Source organism: Mya arenaria, chromosome 8 (genome assembly GCF_026914265.1).
Source record: "Mya arenaria isolate MELC-2E11 chromosome 8, ASM2691426v1".
Classification (NCBI taxonomy): Eukaryota; Metazoa; Mollusca; class Bivalvia; order Myida; family Myidae; genus Mya; species Mya arenaria.
In genome coordinates this window covers 9,715,662-9,740,696 of record NC_069129.1, presented here as the reverse complement: position 1 = coordinate 9,740,696, position 25,035 = coordinate 9,715,662, and the positions used below count along the sequence as shown (strand labels likewise).

At 38.4% G+C, this 25,035-nt stretch overlaps 1 protein-coding gene across 1 annotated transcript; it reads right to left on the bottom strand.

Moving 5' to 3' along the window:
- Window positions 1–739: 739 nt before the first annotated feature.
- LOC128243970 (solute carrier family 22 member 6-A-like) lies at window positions 740–13,787 on the bottom strand. The gene is made up of 11 exons (XM_052961991.1): window positions 13,643–13,787; window positions 12,885–12,958; window positions 8,182–8,281; window positions 7,833–7,963; window positions 6,300–6,484; window positions 5,853–5,903; window positions 5,221–5,306; window positions 2,681–2,801; window positions 2,317–2,341; window positions 1,388–1,533; window positions 740–824 (listed from the first exon to the last, which is right to left on the bottom strand). The coding sequence occupies exons 1-11, from the start codon at window positions 13,785–13,787 to the stop codon at window positions 740–742; spliced, it is 1,149 nt and encodes a 382-aa protein (XP_052817951.1).
- Between the last annotated feature and the right edge of the window lie 11,248 nt (window positions 13,788–25,035).

Here is a 25,035-nt window from a genome sequence, read left to right as displayed (position 1 = left end):
GGTATGGTTACAAGTATATTTCACGTGCACACGGGGCGAATCGATATTTTCAACCTTAACTATCCGGCAAGTGCGTAAGCCGGTAACGATGCTTAACTTCTATCTGCCTCGAATTCACGTGCATGATTCTTTTCTTGCATAACTACAACTTTAAGTTTTAGATTACAAAAAAAAACGCTATAATTTTATACATTTTACCAAATTGCCGGTGCTTAGTTATTAACTGACATCAACATCATGTTACGCAGTAATTTATAGTCTAGGTCAAGTGGTTTCGAGACACGGCGCCCCCTTGAGGTTTCAAAATAATCTTGTAGTACATTTGTATATTGTGCCCTTATATAAACACCCTCCTTTTAATCGCGCATCATTGTCCATCAACGTATTATTATGTGATTGGTACATGAGTTGTCTTATCTAAGTTAATTAATTTTCACTGACTTAAAAACATATGCTATATGCTGGGAAACATTCACAGGATTAGAGTGAAATGTCATAACACTAATAAAAAGGGGCGTTACATTTAAAATAGCAAAAGGATGATGAACCATCCTCACAGTGCTGCACATAACTATGCCATGTGAACGCAATTACTCGAAATTTGATAACAACTAGGAAGAAGTAATGTTATCTTTTAAGTTAAAATTGGGACAGAGTAATTTTACTTTCACAACTTAAAAACATGTGTTCAAAATGTTTGTTGAAGACGACAGGCCGTGTGCGCTGGTCTTAGAGGCTATCATTGTACGTCTCTGAGTTCTTCTTCAAATTCTCCCGCGCGGTCTTTTTTCGCGTTTCGGTTCTTACCAATTTTCATCTCGAACCTGGAATATATCGTCAAATTATAATGATAAACGTGAACTCATCAGTAAACGCATTTTGGAAATCGACGAAAATTTGGTGGAATTACGGATTTTTAATACTAATATATTTTGCAGGTGTTGGCCATTCCAATGGTTATGTGTCATAAATTCTCTGAATAATATGAATAAATTAAATTGCCGCCATAATATGTTAACATATAAACTCTTTTTTCTCAACAAATGTTTTCCCTGTGACGAAAACGTTTCGTATATTATATAACAGGAAACTTTAATGTTATTATATTAAACAAAAGTCAGTAGCCACGCACACCTTATTAATATTCATGAATAACAAGAACAATTTTTCATCTGAATCATTATCTAATTTGACAAAATTAAAGGAACATGAGCATAAAACGCACGCAAACATCTCAATGCACGGGCTTATTTTTTTGACAAAGTAGTACAGTTAAAATAAGACAGCCCTTATGTTTCGATAAACTCTAGCACAATCAATTCAGCATATATATCTTCCACTTAGAGCTTAACTCAAATTGTTCAAACAAAGAAATAAGGATAGGTACTTGTTAACGCGGTACCAGACTGTCAACTCATCCACAGTCTGCGGGACCTCAACTCCGTGTGTTTCCGGTACGAAGGCAAACAGGAAGACCACAAATATACACATCACCGCATATATCGCGCCCGGCATCCAGCGAATCTTGTACGACTGTAGTGGACGAAAGGTGTGTTTGTGGGATTCATGGGACGAAAGCTTTGTTTGAAAAAGTGAAATAAGCGACGAACGTGTGGTCTATTGACCAAAGTAGGAAATAAGTGGACGAACGATGAGATTGTGCGAGCAAAATCGGGGACATGAGTGTTTTGTTTGTCCGGGCGTTGTGCAGGCGACAAAAAGGGGGAGTGATGTATATGTGACCAAAGTAGACAATGAAAGATGTGTTTGTGCGAGCGATATAGGCGACGAGTATTTTTTGAGAGCGACTTATTGATAGAAGTGACCTTGTGCGATTACAATAGGGGACGAAATGTTACACAAAAATGAGCGAGTATAAAAAAGGGCGTGACACGATGTGTTGAGAAATTGAATTCGAAAAAGTGTTTTTTTGCGACCGAAATAGAGGACGAGAGTTGTTATTGCAAACAAAAATGTCCCAAAAGTGTTGTTTGTGCGAACGATAAAGGGAAATAACGTGTTGTTAGTAAGGTTGAAATAGGGTTTCCAAATGAAATAGGAAACGAAAGTGTTTCTTGTTCGAATGAAATAGGGGATGAAAGTGTTGTTTGTGCGAAAGAAATAGGGGACGAAAGTGTTATATGTGCGATCGTAACAGCCGAAGAAGCGTTGTTTCTGCAACCGAAATAGATGTGGAAAGTGTTGTTTGTGCGACCGAAATATGGGAAATGTTATTTGTGCGGAGTGGAATAACGTAATCCTAATCACCGCGTACCGCATTTCTGGAAAATGGTGCAATCATTGCCCCGAACTTGCCCACGCGGCGCCGAAGCCCGTGTTCCTAGAAACATATCACCATTAAATGTGAGACAATAGGCAGTTGCTATCACCTTTTATGTGTTCTACCTCACTGGATGGTGCCAGTATCGGTCAGTGATGTGGAACAAACTGTTAATATCGTATTATACGTATGTTCCTTGTAATTGTTCCTAGGAGTAAATAGTTATATATCTTTTTTTCATTGGTATGTTTTGTTTAACACACACTAGTAAATGTTTATGCCACCTTTACACATATATGTACATATTAATTGTTTAAAAGAGAAGCAATTCAGAAGTATGCATATCGACATTTGTTAAATAAAAATGTGGGAAGAAAAATGTCCCACACGGTGTACTACCTGAGGTTGGTCGGGTAAAGTTCAGGGGTAACGACCCAGAGGGTGTTGTAGGCGCCCGTGATGCCCATCTTGCCGATCAGCGTGAATGCCGTCCCCGCCACCATCATACCCTCATGCCCATCTGTATAGCGGAACAACACAGAAGTACAAAGATGACAATGCATGTACAGATATAACCATTTATTGACTGACTATCAAATGAGTATTCCCATTTAGACAATCAGGGGGAAAATCTTCCCGCCGCCAGCATACCCGCGAGCCGATATGTATGGTGGAATAAGACAAGTACACAGATGAAAGTGCTTGTACATAAATATCCATTTATTGACTGTCTATCAAATGAAAAAAATTGCGGGAAGATAGTCCCCACCGCCAGCATACCCGCGTGCCCATCTGGTTGGTGGAATAAGAAAACTTTTATGTTATAGCACATGTACCGAAAAGGCCATTGATTAATGTCCAATATATGCGCATGCCAATTCGCCTGAATGCGCTCCCATTGCCATTTGTTCAATACATTAATACAAGTCGAGCCCAGAAAAGTAATGTGACAGAGTAGGACTACTTTTTCTGACCTTAGCTGTTACGTTGCTGACTTACCGGACAATTTTTGCCGATCTTAGCTATGCTGTCGCTGATTTACCGGACTAAGTTTGTTGACAGCAATTGCAATGTTACAGAGATATACTGTTCAGGGCACTCGCATAGAACTATGACTTCTATTGTTATTTTCATATTGAATGGTATGCGGAACTGATGCATTTTTCTTTCATAACCAGGCTTTCCTGAACTTATAGTTGTTGGTCTCAACTAGCCTGTATCGGGGCCGATATTCATAAAGCATCTTAAAGCTGTACTCTCACAGATTGACTGTTTTGACAACTTTTAATTTTTGTCTTGAAATGAGCCAATGTTTGCGTAAATGTCTGGTAACCAGTGATATAAGACAGCTGAGAGAAGATCAAATCGCAGTTTTTCATATTCAAGTTCAAAAATTGATGTTGTATAGCTTAAAGAGTGACAAAAGCTTTAAGAAAAATAAGTGTTTCGGCAGTCTTCCATAAAATTGAGATCTGTTATATTGTGAGGAATCTTATATGACTCAACTGAAGGCATTGGTGCCAAAATCAGCTGATTCTGAGACAAAATTTAAAATAAAAAGTCAAAACTGTCAATCTACGAGAGTGCAGCTTTAAGTCATTTCCCAACTCAAGGTTTTTATCCACAATAAATTTGTGTTTTTTATATGCATGGTACCATATTAATTTGGTATCATTAACAGGGTTTAATATGAAGATACAGATAATGAAAAAAAAATCTAACTGTAATGTAGTTTAAGTCATTTGTCTTACATGTTCGTAATGAGCAAGCAATATCTTTTCAACTAATACCAATTAAATTTAGGTTTTTATTTAAACCTTTGCTACCGAGCTTGTTTCTGTAGATTTTCACATAAGTATTGGGGTCAACAAGCATCAAAATTTGACGAATTATTACGAATGATTCGATGAAAAGACAAGTTCATTTGTACAGCAGATACCTAAAGCTGTCTAAGTTAAGTTTGTCACTTGTCGTATGATACCTTAAGCCACCCTCCTAAGTTAAGTTTGTCCCTGGTCGTATGATACCTTAATCCACTTTCCTAAGTTAACTTTGTCACTGGTCGTATGATACATTAAGCCACTATCAAAGGTTAACTTTGCCACTGGTCGTATGAAACCTTAAGCCACTTTCCTAAGTAAACTTTGTCACTGGTCGTATGATACCTTAAGCCACCTTCCTAAGTTAATTTCGTCACTGGTCGTATGATACCCTAAGCAACTTTCCTAAGATTACTTTGTCACTGGTCGTATGGAATCTTAAGCCACCTTCCTAAGCTTACTTTTTCACTGATCGTATGATACCGTAAGCCACTTTCCTAAGTTAAGTTTGTCACTGGTGGTATAATACCTTAAGCCACATTCCTAAGTTAACTTTGTCCCTGGTCGTATGATACCGTATGCCACTTCCCTAAGTTAAGTTTGTCACTGGTGATATGATACCTTAAGCCATCTTCCTAAGTTAACTTTGTCATTGGTCGTTTGATACCTCAAGCCACTTCCCTAAGTTAAGTTTGTCACTGGTGGTATGATACCTTAAGTCACCTTCCTAAGTTAACTTTGTCACTGGTCGTTTGATACCTCAAGCCACTTTCCTAAGTTAAGTCTGTCACTGGTCGTATGATACCTTTAGCCACTTTCCTAAGTACAGTTTGTCACTGGTCCTATGGAAGTATACCTTAATAATATATAAAATACTTTGGTGTCATAGATTTCACTAATGCGGTCCCCGTTTGTTAAATAAAACTCATTAGAAAATGTCTTTGTATTATTAAGCGGGGGGGGCTACAGCCCCAATAACGGTCGGAATTGAATGTTTTATCACATTTGAAATGAAAACATCACTATTGTCTTTGCTATTGTTGTTGCTTGAATTTCGGTTACTTTTGAAATGCTACTGTGGGGAGCGTTAAATCGGGAGAGTGCAATCTTTGTCCTCACCTGCGCTGTAGCGGAAGGCGGTAGCAACGATGAGAGCGATGGCAGCAACGCCATGGCAGATCACACATGTCCACTTCCGTCCGATTCTGTGGAGTGAAAAAAAAAGGGTGTTAGAGAATATGCATATACTATGCAAGGGAAAAACACGTAAAAATGTATTCATCAAATTCAATAAAACTGTGTAAAGATTTTCGAATTATACAAACACAAGTCAAAGGAGAGTCGGCAGACACCAACATGAAATCATAACTACGGATAATGGCTTCATTTGGGTAACACAGCATATTAATTTTAAACAAGTCAAGTCAAGTCAAAGTTTTATAGCAAATTCAATTAGAACATTGCCTGTACACAAAGAACATACCAGATGGCATTAATGACAACAAAATACAGTAAAATACAAATGTGAAATAAATATGAGATCATTACACGAACGTATTTAGACACATTAACTATGCAAGGTAGCATTTCATTTATCCGTAGCAAATGATAAATAGGTAGCAATATTATTCAATATATTATCATTATTACAGGACATCAAGTTGTTAAATTTGGCCATAATAGGCAAGTGAAAATAATACCTGGGAATTTTAAACATCACTATAACATGTTAATATCATACTCGTACGCACTTGACTAGTGCGAATAACTCGAAGACCCCGGCGGGGTACTCGATGAGGGCACTGAGGAAGAAGTTGATGTAGCGATCACCGTAAAGAGATCATGTAGAGACCGTAATAAACCAGGTTGTCAACAATCCTGAAGAGGCGGGACAAAGGTGTAAGTATACATGTGCTGCAACCTTACAGGATATTTAATGGTCACCGTATGGGCGGAATATATATGGGTAAAGCTATGTTCATAACATATCTTTATAGTTTATTTATTGGTCACCGTTAAAATTTTGGAGGATGCAGAAAACACCAGATTGTCAATAGTCCTGCAAATTTGCATAAGCAGTAAACACTTATCGATTAAATAAGCTGTGATGAAAATCCGAAGACACACTAAAGTTCAACAGCGGTGTGACAAATGAAATTCTATAAAAACAAAATTAACACGCTTAATCCGCAACCTACCATGTGTAATATATTTTAAAGGAGACATTTCGGACCATCGTGTTCTTTAACATATCACATATAGTGTATTTCTCCACGAACACGTCAGGTGCCGGAGTGGGAGCGGCCAGGGCATCCAGCTGCAGGTCGCCACCATCTTTGCTAAGTCGAACGCGCTCATCCCCGCCTTCGTCCAGTCCAGAATCCTACAGTATAAAAAATAAATATTCGTCCGGTTAGCGCAGTGGTTAGCCCACTAGCTTCTCACTAAGGCGACCCGGGCTCGATTCTTAGTCGGGGCGCATGCGAGTTTGTTTAGTGGTCACCAAGCTGGACAGGTGGTTGTTCTCCGGGTACTCCGGTTATCCCCCACTACACTCGCGCAACATCGTGCCAACGAGGGTGACTTAGTATAAGCCATCTTGACTTTCTTCACAATTGTTGTAAACTATACAATGTTTAAACAAAACCTAATATAACTACTTCATTTCTATGAAATACTGTTTTGTATGTGCAGATATCATACAATTATCAAAGAGATACACATTATTAAGGTCTTATATTGGAATCTATGGATGAAATGTATGTAACCTTTAAGAGTAAAAAGCTAGCATATTTCAACCTTAAAAGGTTGTAAAGCGTAACCTTTAGAACTGTATGGTAATCCTTCCGTTGGACCTGCACGCCTTCCTGATGATCTTACGCGCCTGGTCCATCTTCCCGTTGGCGATAAGCCACCGTAACGACTCGTCAAGAAACCGGCTAAAAGTGTTTATTTTTATATTTATTTATTAGACAAAGTTGCGTGTGAGTGCGTGTGTGTGTGTGTGTGTGTGTGTGCGTGCGTGCGTGCGTGCGCGCGCGCGTGCGTGTGCGTGTGTGTGTCTGTGTAAAAGTGCAGATGATGATGATGATGATGATGATGATGATGATGATGGGTTCTTTTCACAGTGATCATGTTGACGTTATCATCAAAAGCGTAGACTATTTAGTTGTTTTGCTAAAATATTGCGGTTGTCGTCATAAAATACTGTAAAGGCCACCAGCATATGAATAGAAGGGCCTATTTTCATTGTGCAAACACACACCACCACTGTAGAAGTGACCAGGCGCTCATAAGGGCGAACGCAATCTGGAGTTAGCGCCACGATACGTTACGTAGCGCGTACGCAATTGGAGACATTATGCAGATGCTGCTCGTCCATATGACCAGTCCAAACACTTCCGCCAGGTGACGGCTTTCCTTGGGAAACGTTTCCAATGCCAACGTCGTTCCTGACAGCGCCCCCTACGTCAAAAATATGTATTGTACATAAGTAACATAATTCATATAAATCTGAGATAAACTGTGAGAATCGACACATATACAAACAATCGCTGCGACAGAACAATCACGATACTTTTTAACCGATTACCGACTACGCGGAATAATACTTAAGCGCATTAAAATTTTCGACTAATTCCAAATCAATGTGCTCGTCAACGAAATGTCCGGAAGCAGTCTGTCACCTCCGCTAAGGCTTAGCTCGGAAGAAAGCTTCGAAAGTGGTGTACCTGAGTGACGGCGCCGGTGAGAGTGCATAGGAAGACGAAGGTCGTGTAGTTGGGGCTAAACGACGTTGCCAGAACGAATGCAAACATACATATATGACTAAATACTAACACCGGCTTTCTGCCGAAACGGTCTGAAAATAGAATTATATTGTGGCATTATTTGTATTTTAAATGACCCATTAAATGAAGTGGAACATAAATATATCACTTGTAGCAAATATTGGTCCACCACCGATCAGCCCTTGAAACATGCAGGCCGCATTGCAGTATTGCGAATTATTTTGTATATGTATTTAAGCTTTTTGCATGAAAGCAATTTGAATTTGACAACATGCCAATGTGAACCTACCAGACATTGTGGGGAAGAAGCAGTTCCCAATCATCATTCCGACCAAGAGCAGCAGTTGGGTCATCTCCGCAAGATCTTCCTTCTCGCAAACGAAATCCCACTGTTTACAAGAAAAGTCTTTACAACGGTTAACAAAGAAAGTCCTACTGTAGACCAAAAATGTCCCAATCAAGTAAAAATACAAGTGTAGACACACGTATAACTCTCATTGTGAACACAAAAGTCCCATTATAAACTACGAAAGTTGCAAACAAATAACGTCTCATTGCAAACATAGCAAATCCAACTGCAAACATAGAAAGGCCCAAAGCAAACATAGAAAGTCCAATTGCAAACATACAGAGCTGCAATGCAAACATAAAGAGTCCCTTTGCACACAAACAAAGGCCCATCGCAAACATAGAAAGCCCCATTGCAAACATGGAGGGCCCCATTGCAAACATAGCAATCCCATTGCAAACATAGCAAGCCCCATTGCAAACTGTAAGGCCAACTGTAACAGATGAAGCCCCGTGCCAAACATAGATAGTCCCACTGCAGACACAGGAGGCCCCATTGCAAGCATAAAAAGGCCCATTGCACACATAGAAAGCCACATTGCACACATAGGAAGTCCAATTGCAAACAAGGAAAATTCCATTACAAAAATAGAAACTCCCATTGCAGACATAGGAAGTCCAATTGCAAACATAGGAAGTCCAATTGCAAACATAGAAAGCCCAATCGCAAACATAAAGAATGCCGCAATGGAAACATAAAAAGTTCCATTGCACACAAAGAAAGCCCCATTCCTCACATAGAAAGCCCCATTGCAAACATTGTAAAATCCTTTCCAAAAATAGAAAATCCCATTGCAGACATAGGAAGTCCAATTGCAAAACATAGGAAGTCCAATTGCAAACATAGTAATCCCCACTGCAGAAATAGAGAGGCCAATTGTAAACATTAAAAGTCCCATTGCAAACATAGAAAGGCCCATTGCAGACATAGAAAGACCTATTGCAAACATAGAAAATCCCATTGCAAATATAGAAAGCCCCATTGCAGACATATGAAGTTCAAATGCAAACACAGGAAATTCCTATTGCAAATATCGGACGTCCCATCGCATACATAGAAAGACGTTCTGCAAACACTGAAAGGCCATTTGCAAACATAGAAAACCTTAGAAAAAAATGCACTTTAAACCGAGAAAACGTTTTTCTCATGGTTTACAAAGTAAGTCCCACTGAAAACAGAAATGTCATTATGGAGTAATGTAGAAATTACTATTGTTCCATACAAAACTTTCACTGTAATAATAAAAGTCCCATTAAATACTGAGAAAGTTCCATTGCAAATATGGAAAATTCCACTGTTAGCAGAGAAAGTCCCATTGCACGCACAGAAAGTCCGATAGCAAACATAGAACGCCCGATTGCAAAAAAAGAAAGGCTCATTGCACACATGGAAACCCAATTGTAAATATAGAAAACCCTATTGCAAAAAATATAGCCCCCATTGTACACAAACAAAGGCCAATTCCAAACATAAGAAGTCCCATTGCAGACATTGATAAACCCATTGTAAACATAGAAAAGGCCACATTGCAAACCTAGAAATACCCATTGCAAGCATAAAAATCCCCTTAGCGAACAAAGAAAGCCCCATTGCAAACAATGAAAGGCCATTTGCAAAGATAGAAAAGCCCATTGCAAACATAGGAAGCCTCAGAAAAATGCACTCTAAACCGAGAAAATGTTTTACTCAAGGTAAACAAAGGAAGTCCCACTGAAGACAAGATTCACACATAGAACGTCCCATTGCAAACATAGACAGGCCCATTGCACACACAGAAACTCCATTGTAAACATAGAAAACCCAATTGCAAATTTAGTTAGCCCCCTTGTACACAAAGAAAGGCCCATTGCACACATAAGAAGTCACATTGCAGTCATGGATAAATCCATTGCATTCATAGAAAGGCCAATTCCAAACATAGAAAGCCCCATTGCAAACATACAAAGGCTCATTGCAGAGAAAGAAAGGACCATTGCAAACATAGAGGGCCCCATTGCAAACATAGAAATGCCCATTGCAAACAAAGAAAACCCCATTGCAAAGATATTAAGCCCAATTGCACACATAGAAAGGCCCATTGTAGACAAAGGAAGTACAATTGCAAACATAGACAGCCCAAATGCAAACACAGAAATCCACATTGCACACATATAACGCCCCATTGTACATATAGAAAGGACCATTGCAAACATAGAAAGCCCCATTGCAAACATAGAAAGGCCCATTGCAAATATAGAAAGGCCCATTGCAAACATAGAAAGGCCCATTGCAACAAAGAAAGTACCATTGCAAACATAGAAATACCTATTCCAAACAAAGGAAGCACCATTGCAAACATATAAAGGTCCATTGCAAACATAGAAAGCCACATTGCAACAAAGAAAGGCCCATTACACACATAGAAACCCCATTGTAAACATCGAAAACCATGTTGCAAACTAAGAAGGCCTCCTTGTACACAAAGAAAGGCCCATTGCACACATAAGAAGTCCCATTGAGACATAGAAAGGCCCATTGTAGACACAGTGTACCATTGCAAACATAGAAAGGCCCATTGCAAACATAAAAAGCCCCATTGCAAATATAGACAGTCCAATACATAACATAGAAAGGCCCATTGCAGACATAGAAAACCACATTGCACACATATAAATCCGAATTACACACATTGAAAATCCCATTTCAAACATATAAAGCCCAATTTTACATATGTAAAGGCCCACTGCAGACAAAGGAAGTACCATTGCAAACATAGAAAGGCCCATTGCAAACATAAAAAGCCCCATTGCAAATATAGACAGTCCAATACATAACATAGAAAGGCCCATTGCAGACATAGAAAACCACATTGCACACATATAAATCCGAATTACACACATAGAAAATCCCATTTCAAACATATAAAGCCTATTTGCACACATAGAAAGGCCCATTACAAACATAGAAAGTCACATTGCGAACATAGAAAGTCACATTGCAAACATAAAAAATGCCCATTGCAAACATAAAAAGGCCCATTGCAAAGATATAAAGCCCAATTGCAAACATATAAAGCCCCAATGCACAAATACAAGGGCCCATTTCAAACATAATAATCCCCACTGCACACATAAAAAGGCCCATTTTTACCATATTAAGCCCCTTTGCACATATAAAAGGCCTGTTTTTAGCATAGAAAGCCCAAATGCAATCATAGAAAGGCCCATTGCAGACAAAGGAAGTAACATTGCAAATATAGAAAGGCCCATTGCTGACATAGAAAAACACATTTCAAACATATAAAGCCCAATTGCACAGAAAGAAAGGCCAATTTCAAACATAGAAAGTCCCAATGCAAAAAGAAAGTACCATTGCAAATATAGAAAGGCCCGTTGCAGACATAGAAAAACACATTTCAAACATAGAAAGCTCCACTGCACACACAGTAAGGCCCATTTCAAACATAGAAAGTCCCAATGCAATCATAGAAAGTCCCATTGGACACATAGAAAGCCCCACAGCGCACATAGAAAGGCCCTTTTCAAACATAGAAAGTCCTAATGCAATCATAGAAAGACCCATTGGAAACATAGAAAGTCCCACTGTAAATAGAGGAGGTTCCTCTGTAAACAGTGAAAATCCCTCATTAAGCAGACGTTATTCCACTTAAAAAACAGTGAATGTTCAACGAAAAAAGTCTAACTGTAAAAAAGAGAATGTCCCTATAAGCAGAAAACATCCTACCGTAAAGAAAAATCGTCCTAGCTAGCATGATTAACAGACAATATCCCCAAAAAGAGATTAAGACGAGGACCGGGAAACATGTTTATAAATTCGTAATCGGCGAGAAAGGCTTAACTTGAATATTGGAATTTACGGAAACAGTCCTTAAATGAAGGATATCAAGGCACTGTTGAGTGTGACAACACAGTTAATAACAACGTAGACACATGGTTACTGCACATAAGAATCACTAAAAATAAAAGCAATCTAATCATGCAATACCAACTACTTTTTAACTGCGAAATACTTAAGTTAAAGGTATCTTTTTACCTCAGAGACAAAGGATTGGTCCGTTGGTATGTCATACGCCCAACCGTGCTGGCATTCTGTCGTGGTTTTGAGCATCCTATTACTCGTGTTTTCGTACCTGATGCAAGAAACATTTACTAAATGGTCAGTTCGCAGATAGTAAATACTATTTTCTTGAAGCGATTTTGTTTTTTGCTCTAGTAATGCCTGCCCTTGTTTAGTATGAAATTCAGCAGCATTGGTATCGTAACTGTTTTTGCTGTGTAGAAATGTTCTTGAAATAATCATCACGACCACCACCAACACCACCACGACCATCACCATCACCACCACCACCAGTACCACTACCACCGTCACCATCATCATCATCATCATCATCATCATCATCATCATCATCATCATCATCATCATCATCATCATCATCATCATCATCATCATCATCATCATCATCATCATCATCATCATCATCATCATCATCATCATCATCATCATCATCATCATCATCATCACCACCACAACCACCAACACCACCACCAACATAATCTACACCAATATCAACACTATCATCCACCATCACCACCACAATCACCACCATCACCATCATCATCATCATCATATTCCTACCTCTCTACCTTGCATTCCCCGTATTCGAACCTGGCTCCCGTCTCGTTCATGCCCGCCTTGCAGTGAAAATTGGGTCTGTAGCCTGATGTGATTATTTAAAGTTGCACTATTTATTTTAGAACAGTTATGTTTCAATATAGTGAGCATATATTATTTGGTTATTACTACTGGATGTATGTTTACAACGGAAATCTAAAAAATAGCCTACAGCTTTTTCAATCGATTACCCGGACCTCAGCTGCTTTAAATCAACTCATTACTGACAGCATACAATGTATGTGCCCTAAACTACTGGTTAAAGACTACTTAATTCATTATTTTCTATAGAAATTTGACCAATTGACACGCGAAATAATACTCTTTTCTACTGTTTCAAGACACCTAACACCATTTAGAATACAACCTACATTTTCAGCCAATGACATTGCAGATAGCCAATCATTATGTACTCCGCTTAATCATTAAGAATTTCAGCTTTCGCGTGTGTTTTGACAATGTGTGAGCCACTTAGGTTGTATTTTTAGTCAGTTAGATGACCTGAAGTAATATCTCAATGATTAAGAAGGATTCGTTCGCTGCGCTCACTCCGACCATTCTTAATAATTAAGAATTTACTTCATTCATCTAACTATTACATATGTGCCTATACTGTGAGATTTCGCATTCATAATATAAAGTGTTTTGACTTGAGAACATGAAGCACGGGAATCATTTAGCTACCGTGTGCAAAAATGTACGTCTCTGATTTTATAACAATATTATATACATATAAAGACAATGGCGGGAGTATGAAAGGCCAAGGAGACAATGACGAGACCATATATGAGGTACTGTTTGATCTGGTAGCGGCTCCACGGTCCCAGGTTCGTCCATATCCGGTCCACCTCTACCTGCTTCCCGTCGCCACTCATGCCGGCCTGTCGGATGGATCATATTATGTGGCTTAATGACCCCAGTAAGACCGCATATACAGCTTCTGCTGCTAAGATTTTATGTGTTTAAAATCGACCAAATACTACAAGGCCAATTTTCCAAGTCGTCAGGTTGCGAGAAAAATATCAAAAGAAATCCAATTTTACATATCTAAATCCACGTTTTACGGTAATATCACAAGGTTATACATACGGCGGGATTATTTTTGATATTGACGATATGAGGAAAATTAGATATATAGGAAAATTGATTGCTTCAGTGTAAGTTTGCAAGACATTTCGCCAAGTGAGTACCAACAGCTATATTTTACGGGTGGATTAGCCTCGAGTGAAATATTTCCTTTTGGTGTTCGAGAGGTAAAACATATATTGCAATATTGCACCAAAACAAACATTTTTGACTATATTTTAAAAGGTTTTATTGTACTTTTTCAGACATGAGCGCCAAATTGTGTCCCAGCCCTGTGCGCATTGACGTTTAATTTGATAGTAAGAGCGGGATCAGATTTCCAAGCAGTGAAATTATCAATTTGATGTTTTAGTGTTTGAAACAATAGAAAATCATTTTATTTTACTGACAAAATTCTAAACATCACCGAAAAACATAATAATTATGACTTATTGTTGCATTATCAACTTACTTATTATTATAATATCCCGGAGAAGTTCAATGCTTTTATATTCCAACGTAACGTTTACGTTCACTGCAAAGCTTTTCCTATCTACTCAGTCAGCAATATTGCCTAGCTATACCGAAAAAAAGTAATGATATATCACTAAATAATTTTACATATCAAACAAAATAATGTAAAAGAGATAGTTTAATGTCATTCACTCCTTTATCCGTATCGAAAGAAGATACCGGTCTCGACCTTAGATAATTGTGGTCACTCAGGATCCATGAAATCGTATCAAGCGGGACATGTAAAACAAAAACAGATGATAGCCAACTTTTACAAATGTAAACAAAGAAAACGCAAGCATTCTCGATCTAAATTCTCCAGCATGAAATTCAACATTATTTTACGATTAAAACACATACCTGGCAAATGAAATTATTTACCCGATCTTCGTTCGTTTGTAGGGCAAAGATTGGCGCCAATTTTTAATAAATCGACAATTTATTGTAAATATTGTGTTGATGCTTTGATTATTGTGCATAACTATACTTTTTAGTGCTGATCAATATAAACGAACGAATTCATACGAAATTTTATTGAAATTTATTAATTATTCAAATTTTGAATTTCATATCAATCTGTTTGATAAAGCTCTTCCATCTTTTGATTTTGATCGATAAACAGTTCTTTTTATGTATAGCTCATCGGTACATATTCGTAACCGCACATTAACCAACATGGCATCGAAGATTTGAATTACCATAGAGATTAAAGAACGTATACAATCACTCTGCTTTGCATTGAATTTTTTTTTCTTGATTGAACGGTACATAATATTATGCAGTATGGTTTGATAGCTTTAGCACATACTTAAGACATGTTAGATTTGCTATTTTGATATATCGTTTATGTCCTTATTAATTACAAAAATGTTACAATTATAATAAACCTCTCCATTTTCGCTGATTCTTTGATCAAAGACTAGCTTAATTGCATTGTTGTCTATATTTTAAAACAGATATACATTTTGCACAAAATCATGTTTGAAATATAAAAATTAGTTTATTGTTATTGTTCTCATTTCACGAATATTGTTTTATATAACTACAGAGCACAATATGCGATGTGCAACATTTCGCCAAAGGTGGCCACCAAAAGTGAACGCGTACTAATAGACAGTGCCTGCTTTCAATGATAAGATATCAATAATCAATAACTTTGCATTCATATGATGGTATTAAATATGGTTATATTCAATGCGAGGTCGAAATTTTCAAGGTGTATTTTAATGAGTATTTAATAATTTGTATAATACACATATATAATCATAATAAATTTATAGATTATTGTCGTATTATCTCAAATCGAGTCACATCGTATGAAAATGTGCTCGATGCGTATCATTCCGTTCCCAAACGTTTTTCATGCTTAATTATTTATACAGTATACGGAAAAAGAATCAAGCACAATTTACTACAGAGACCATGAATGCACGTAAATACGATGTACACGTACATGCATATATTCTATGTCAAGTTACGAATTTTCATTAGTTTTAAAAAAAGAATCTTGTAAAAGTTACGTCTACTTTGACCAGTTCAACAATGTTTAGACATTGCTGGTGAATAATGACTCTTCTGCAGTAGTGGTCTAGATTACTTTCAATTACTGTCAAGTTTATAGCCGCTTCGTTTCACCAAGACTTTGTGAATCACCCGAGAAATGACAGTGCGAGTAGCAATGGTCACGACAACGGCCTCTATTATTCTACGACGTGAGTACGAATGTTAACGATTACTTACGACCTATATCGTGACAGATAAAATAGTCGTACTTATATTGCTGCTATTCGCATTCCCCTTGTGGGATAATTGTCGGTAATTCGGGCCATGTTCTGCCTATTCCTTCCGATTAACACCTCAACAAAAAAGTCGTGTCACACAAAATCAAAAATGAAAAGAAGCAGATCGCAGTCATAATGTCCCACGTCAATTAATTGGTCACTCTTCTGGTTATTTTTTATCAACATAATTTCCTTTTTATGCCAAATTAATCATTTTTATTTCATTTTAACCATTTCCTTCCTGATAATTTTTAATGTAGATTTAGGCTATTTCCGAAAAATAATTAAAACAGTTATGTGGAAATTGTGATATGAACAATCTTTTACTAATTATTGCTATCATATTTAATATCAAATTCTTTGAAAATGCCAATTTTTCAAACCGAATTCAGATTCAAAGCAGGAAAGTTGTAATTTGCATAAGAAACCAACTAACATATACCGGCCGTCTTTGATGCAATTTTCGTTTTAAGGTTATGTTTTGTAACAAATGTTCTATTCTTATTTTTGATCAAATAATAATCCAATGCACACTTTTGAAAATGCCTCATTTTGATGTGCGTGAAGTTAGCACCGTAGCACCGTATCCCCATATCACCGCGGTGATGCGGTGCTAGCACCGTATCACCATCAAAATCTATACAATAAGAGGACATGCAATATTCTCGAAGAAACATGTAAGGCTCGTTCTCGCAGAAACGAGCAAGGGGACCATAGGGACCTATGTCACTGTGTAGCCGAGACCTGGCCCTAGGTGATGGCACATGTGAATACCCTAGGATTTTAGGCAGGCTATGCGGGATAGGGACATGAACTCGATCCCCCATGCCAATTTGGCCCATATTCAGACACTGTTATGGTGCGGATGCCTTAAAAACGAGCAAGGGGACCAATGGCACTGTATCCAAGGGTTACCTGGCGGTGTGATACATTCGGGGAAACTGTTAATACTTCGAGGATTTTAGTCTGGCCCCGTCCTTAGCCCAACATTGTGCGTATATGGGCAATATAAGCCCTACTGACCCCTACCATACATGTAAGGCTCGTTCTCGCAGAAACGAGCAAGGGGACCATAGGGACCTATGTCACTGTGTAGCCGAGACCTGGCCCTAGGTGATGGCACATGTGAATACCCTAGGATTTTAGGCAGGCTATGCGGGATAGGGACAAACTGACCCAAAAATTTTACCTAGGAGACATAACGATAAGTGTAGGGATGAACTAGGCCACGAGGCCTACTTTATGATCAATTTATTTCGCTGGAGCTGTTGTACTGAATAGCCGAAAATAGAGCTCGAAAATTGAACTTTGCTGCTGCAAAAGCCATTTTTGGGACGGACTGACCCGATTATTCGTCTAAGAGGTCCTTAACAGAAAGTGTAATGATAACTAGGTTCAGGGCCTATAATGTGAACTATAGATAATAATAATAATACTCTTTCATGGCTCATGTCCTAGGCATTGATACGTTTGCTTAAAATTATCATGGCTTTTGCCACTATGCTAGAGTGGTCGGCATTTGGAATCTCTTCAACCTCAAATATACCATTGTATTCGGAAAAGTCTGGTTTGAGCACATTAACATGTGAGCATTGCCTTATGCCTCAATATGCTGTGATGGCTCATGTTCGAGGCATTCACGAGTTTATGTTCAATTAACATGAATATTGCCAGAGTGGTAGGAATTTGGAATCACTTCAACCTCACATAGGCCATTGATCTGGGGAAACTCTGGTCTGAGCATAATGAACGAACACATGAATATACATCGCTAAGGTGAGCACACAACATGAAAATCCCGTGTCAATAGAAAAAAAACGTTATTTTGGTAAATGAAATGTACATTATTGAGAACACTGCGTTGGAGATTGATTAACACCGGGTTGCAGACATCAGGTTTAAAGCTGCCCTCTCACAGATTTACCGTTTTTCCAATTTTTTTATTTTTTTTTGTCTTGGAATTGGAAAATATTGCGTAAATATCTGCTTACCAGTGATTAAAGACTGCTAACAAAAAATCAGATCGCAGATCTTCATATTTCCATTCCAAATTTAATGTTTTATGGCTTAAACCGTTACTAACGGTTTAAGAAAAATGCATAAAACATAAATTTTGGGACGGAAATATGTAAAGCTGCGATCTGATCTTTAGTCAGCAGTCTTTTACCATTGGTTTTCAGATATTTACGCAAAAATATTCTCGTTCCAAGACAAAAAAAAGGTGTCAAAACGTTCAATCTGTGAGAGTACAGCTTTAAAGCTTAGCTTTAGATTTGAAATGTAGGGTGTTTCTAGCACAGTTTCGAATTAAAATTGGCCCTATATAAGAAACAGTCGTAACATAGTACCTGTTTAACAAAATCAATAGCTTTATATTTTTTAGAGACAGATATTGCCGAAATTTACCTTCAATGCCTTATAGATAGAAATTTGGGATCCCCGATTCGCATCTTACGATGAACAATCGAATGATGACTAAACGATTGACTGCTACCGAGCATCCGTATTAACGGAGGGTACACAGGGGTAACATTTTGGATGGTATAAGAGGTGCAGGAGAGAAAACAGTGATTACTTACAGGGGAAAAGAGGGCTTTTCGTTTAGCAGTGTTGTTGAGTATCCAATATGTTTACTTTTAGATAAAGATAAGTAGCATTATCTTTATGTTTAGGTCTATAATGCTACATATGCTACATATATACAATATATTTTTGAATGAATTATATTTAAAAATATGGTAACATTTTGTAAACTTATGAATGTGTTAGTATCCTTTCCTGAATGTGGCCATTTGAAGCGGTAATTTATCAAAGCCTGTCATCAATAAGCATACATCAAGTATATAAATATGCATTTATCACAAATCAGCATTGCTTTCCGGGATACGACATTATGTAACGGCAAACATCTTCACCGTATTCCGGGATAGTTCCAAGCCTCTGTCATGTGTATGTATTACAAAATGCACAGTTTTAGAATTATTTTAGCCGCGCTTAACGCACCTTTGTTTAGGTGTTAACATATTTTCGGCTAACATGGAAGACGTCACATTCCCAATGTGACGCCATAAAATTAATGTTTTATGTCCATATAAATAAACAAATATTACACCAAAGTGCACAGTTCAAGACTGAATTTAGACATAGCGATATTATTGCGTAAGAACCCTCAAATCTCCTTATTTATTTATGCCGCATATTCTATGCTTCAAGGGGAAGACGGATCAAGACTAAGTTGTGATCCCTAGGAAATATCAAATCGTGGACCGCCCCTTACTGCAATAGCAAATCTTATTAGGGTACCCTAGGCCTCAATCCCCTTTTGGCTTTATAAGTTTAACAACATACTTTGGGATTCCATAGAAGACGGTGCACACCCAAAGGTGTTATGTCAATGTTATGATCGATATGACAGTGTATTTATGTTAATTATACAGCAGAGTCCACAGTTTAGGGCTTCACACATTTTGACCAGCCCAATTGCGTTCATACCCCGATAATGACATCAACCCAGCAATTCATTCCTTAAGTAAATACTAAAGTGCACTGTCGTTTACGGCCATCACACAATTAGGTGTTAACACCGTAGTAACTCTAAATACAAATAAAAGCTGGACCTATTTATTTATTTAATTGCCTATGACAGGCACATTTATATACACACATTAAACACGCATTAAGAACCAAATGTATGTCCCTATCTCGAATAGTCTTTCGAAAATCCGAAGTTATTCACATAAGGCCTCACCAAGGGCCAGGTCTCAGTTACACTGTGATATTGGTCGATATAGTACCCTTGTTCGTTGTTGGGAGCTTATTTCATGTCCCTATCCCGCATTATCACCCTACAACCCTAGGTGATTCACATATGCCATAAACTTAAACCAGTCTCGGCTATACAGTGGCAATGGTCCCTTTGGTTCGCTTGCTTGTTTTAAGGTTATCGCACCATAACAGTTGTATATTGGATATGAGGTATTGGGAGTCTTATCATGTCCTATCCTGCATAACTTGCCTAAAATCCTAGGTTATTCAAATATATGCCATCATTTGGTGCAAGGTCTCGGCTGAACAGTGGCATATGTCCATATTGTCGCAGTGCACGTTTTAATGTTTCCACACAATAACAAACAATAACGCTGCAAGAATATCGGGTAAATTACTAATATGCATAATGGGCATATTTTATGTCCCTATCCCGCATAGCATAGGATATTTTCATGTTTCAACACCGAGTATGGCCAGGTCTCGGCTAAACGGTGACATAGGTCGCTATGGTCTCCTTTCTCGTTTAAAGGTTTCCGCACCATATCATGTTAGTAATGCCAGGTAGGCATTGGAAGTATTTTTCATGTCCCTATCTAGCCTAGCATAAGTTGCCTAGGTTGATCCATATACCATCACTTCAAGCCAAATATTGGCTACAAAGTGTCATAGGTTACTACTCATTGTAATGTTATCGCACCATAAAAGTTGTATATTGGCTAAATAGTACTTGGGATTCTTTTAAATGCCCCTTTCCCGCAAAATCTGCCTTAAATCCTAACTAATTCACATATGGAATCATCTGGGGTAAAGTCTCGGCTACACAGTGACTAAGGTCGCTATGATCTCTTTGAGTGTTGTAAGGTTTCCGCACCATAACAATGTCAGAATATAAATAACTAAATATCCATTAGGAGCAAATTTCATGTCCCTATCCCGCATAGCCTGCATAAATTCCTATGATATTCATATGTTCACTCACCGTGTATGGCCAGGTCGCGATTTGGGACGCTATGGTATATGTGTTCGTGTTCATGTTTTCTCTGTTTGTAATTAATGCAATGAAGGCATTTGGAGCTTATTTCATGCCACTTTCCCTCGAAGCCTGCCTAAAATTCTTGGTAAATCAGCGATGTTATCACTTAAAGCGAGGTCTGGGCTACAAAGTGCCAAAGGTCCCTTCGTGCGCTTGCTCGTGTTAAGGGTTTCGCACCATTTTAGTTGTATATTGGGTAAATAGGAATTGGGAGTCATTTTCATTTCCCTATCCCGCATAACCTGCCTATATATTCACATAAACCATCATCTGGGAAAGGTCAAGTCTACTTAGTAAAGTAAGTCACTATGTCCCCTTACTCGTTTTAAGGTTTCCGCGCAATGCCAGATTAATAGACATTGGTAGCCTTTCCATGTCCCTTTCCTGCATAGCCTGCCTAGGACTAGGTCTTAGCTACACGCTGACATAGGTCGTTATGGTCCACTTGCTCGTTGTAATGTTTCCGCACCATAACTTGTAATGAATATGTGGCAAATAGGCATTGGGAGCATTTTCCATGTCTCTACCTCGCATAGCATGCCTACAATACGAGGTTATTCATATGAAGTATCACATACGACAAGATCTCGTCTATAAGGTGACATAGGTTGCTATGGTCCCGTTTGTCGTTTTAAGGTTTCTGAACCATAACATGTAACGAATATGTGTCAAATAGACATTGGGAGCCTTTTCCATGTCCCCATCACACATAGCCTGCCTAAAATCCTGTTATATCACCTAAGACAAGATTTCGGCTAAACGATGACATAGGTCGCTTTGGTCCCGTTTCTCGTTTCTTTTAAGTTTTCTGCACCATAATATGTAATGAATATAGGTCAAAAGCCATTGTGAGCATTTTCCTAGTCCCCAACTCGCATAGCATGCCTAATATCCTAAGTTATTCATATGCACTATGTCCTAGGACTAGGTCTCGACTACATATGGCATAGGTCGATATGGTACCCTTGATCGTTTTAATTTTTCCGCGCCATTACCAGTTAATGACTTTGCCGCAAATAGGAATATGGAGCCTTTTCCATGTCCCTATCACGCATAGTCTGCCTAAAATCATAGGTTACTCATATGTTCTATCACCTACGACTAGGTCTCGTCTATAAGGTGAAATAGGTCGATATGGTCCCGTTTCTCGTTTAAAGGTTTCTGCACCATAGCATATAATGAATATGAGTCAAATAGACATTGGGAGCCTTTTCCGCGTCACCATCCCACATAGCCTGCCTAAAATCCTAGGTTATTCATATCTAAGATTAGGTTTCTGCTAAACAATGACATAGGTCGCTTTGGTCCCGTTTCTTGTTTTAAGTTTTCTGCATCATAACATGTAATGAATATGAAGCAAATGAGCATTGGGACCCTTTTTCCATATCCCCATCTCGCATAGCCTGCCTAAAATCCTAGGTAATTTAAATGCATTATCACCTAGGACTAGGTCTAAGATACACGCTGACATAGGTCGGTATGGTCTCCTTGTCTGTTTCAAGGTTTCTGCACCATAACCTTTAATGAGTATGAGGTAAAATAGGCATTGTGAGCCTTTTCCATGTCCCAATCTCGCATAGCCTGCCTAAAATCCTGTGTAATTCATATGTACTAACATATAGGATTAGGTCTAAGCAAGGAGCTGACATCAGTCGCTGTGGTCCCCTGGCTCGTTTTAAGGTTTCAGCACCATAACCTTTAATAAATATGAGGTAAAAATAGGCATTGGGAGCCTTTTCCATGTCTCTATCTCGCACAATCTGCCTGAAATCCTAGGTAATTCATAAATACTATCACCTAGGACTAGGTCTAAGATACAAGCTGACATAGGTCGCTATGGTCCCCTTGCTCGATTTAAAGTTTCTGCACCATAACATGTAATGAATATTAGACAAATTGAAAATGGGAGCCTTTTCCATGTCCCTATCTTGCATAGCCTGCCTAAAATCCTAGGTAATTAATATATACTATCACCTAGGACTAGGTCTACGCAACGAACTGTCATAGGGCGCTATGGTCCACTTGATCGTTTTAAGGTTTTTTCACCATAACATTTAATAAATATGAGGCAAATAGGCATAAGGGGCCATTTTCCATGTCCCTATATCGCATAGCCTGCTTAAAATTATAGGTAATTCATATGTACTATCACCTAGGACTAGGTCTAATCAACAAGCTGGCAAAGGTCGCTTTGGTCCCCTAGCTCGTTTTGAGGTTTTTGCACAATAACATTTAATGAATTTGGCATTGAGAGCATTGACCATGTCCCTATCACGCATAGCCTGTCGAAAATCTTAAGTTATTCATATGTTCTATCATCTAGGACTCGGTCTCTGCTACATGGTGACATAGGTCGCGATTGTCCCCTTGCTTGTTTTAAGGTTTCTGCACCAAAACATGTATAGAATATGAATCAAATATTCATTGGGAGCCTTTTCCACGTTCCTATCTCGCATAGCATACCTAAAATTCTAGGTTATTCATATGTACTATCACCTAGGACTAGGTCTTGGCTACATGATGACAAAGGGCGATATGATCCCCATGCTCTTTTAAGGTTTCCGCACCATAACATGCAATGAAAATGAGCCAAATAGGCATTGGGAGCATTTTCTATGTCCCTATCTCGCATAGTCTGCCTAAAATCTTAAATATTCATATGTTCTATCACCTAGGACTAGGTTTAAGATACACGGTGACATAGGTCGGTATGGTCTCCTTGCTCGTTTGAAGGTTTTTGCACCATAACATTTAATGAATATGAGGTAAAAATAGGCATCGTGAGCCTTTATCATGTCCTTATCTCGCACACCCTGCCTAAAATCCTAGGTAGTTCATATGTACTTTCACCTAGGATAAGGTCTATACACGCTGATATAGGTCGCTGTGGTCCCCTTGCTGGTTTTAAGGTTTCTGCACCATAACATGTAATGAATATGAGGCAAATAAGGATTGGGACCCTTTTCCTTGTCCCTATCTCGTATAGCCTGCCTTAAATCCTAGGTAATTCATATGTACTATCACCTAGGACTAGGTCTCGGCTACACGCTGACATAGTTCGCTATGGCCCCCTTGCTTGTTTTAAGGTTAATGCATCATAACATGTAATAATATGAGGCAAATAGGGATTTGGAGCCTTTTCCATGTCCCTATCTCGCATAGCCTGCCTAAAATCCTGGTAATACATATATACTATCACATAGGACTAGGTTTAATCCATGAGCTGACATAGGTCGCTATTGTCCCTTTGCACGTTTTAAGGCTCCTGCACCGTAACATTTAATGAATTTGAGTTAAAATCAGGCATTTGGGGCCTTTTCCATATCACTTTCTCGCACAATCTGCCTTAAATCCTAGGTAATTCATATGTACTATCACCTAGGACTAGGTTTAAGCAACGACCTGCCATAGGTCGCTATGGTCCACTTGCTCGTTTTAAGGTTTTTGCACCATAACATGTAATGAATATGAGGGAAATAGGCATTGGGAGCCTTTTCCATGTCCCTATCACCCATAGTCTACCTAAAATTCTAGGTAATTAATATGTACTATCACCTAGGTCTTGGTCTAAGCTACACGCTGACATAGGGCGGTATGGTCCCCTTGCTCGTTTGAAGGTTTTTGCACTATAACATGTAATGAATATTAGGACAATGGACCTTGAGAGCATTATCCATGTCTGTCCCTATCTCGCATAGACTGCCTAAAATCCTAGATAATTCATATGTACTATCATCTAGTACTAGGTCTGTCCTACATGGTGACTTAGGTCGCTTTGGTCACCTTGCTCGTTATAAGGTTTCCGCACCAAAACATGTATATAATATGAATCAAACATGCATTGGGAGCCTTTTCCATGTCCCTATCTCGCATAGCATGCCTAAAATTCTAGGTTATTCATATGTACTACTACCTAGGACTAGGTTTCGGCTGCATGATGACAAATGTCGATATGGTCCCGAT

What these genes read in the sequence shown, in the direction of transcription:
- LOC128243970 (XM_052961991.1), bottom strand. Translation starts at nt 13,787, where the DNA reads ATGAGTGGCGACGGGAAGCAGGTAGAGGTGGACCGGATATGGACGAAC. An exon ending in TCCCGCCATTGTCTTTATAT is followed by an intron (nt 12,959 to 13,642) that starts GTATATAATATT and finishes TAATCACATCAG; the next exon opens with GCTACAGACCCAATTTTCAC. An exon ending in TCGAATACGGGGAATGCAAG is followed by an intron (nt 8,282 to 12,884) that starts GTAGAGAGGTAG and finishes TCTTGTAAACAG; the next exon opens with TGGGATTTCGTTTGCGAGAA.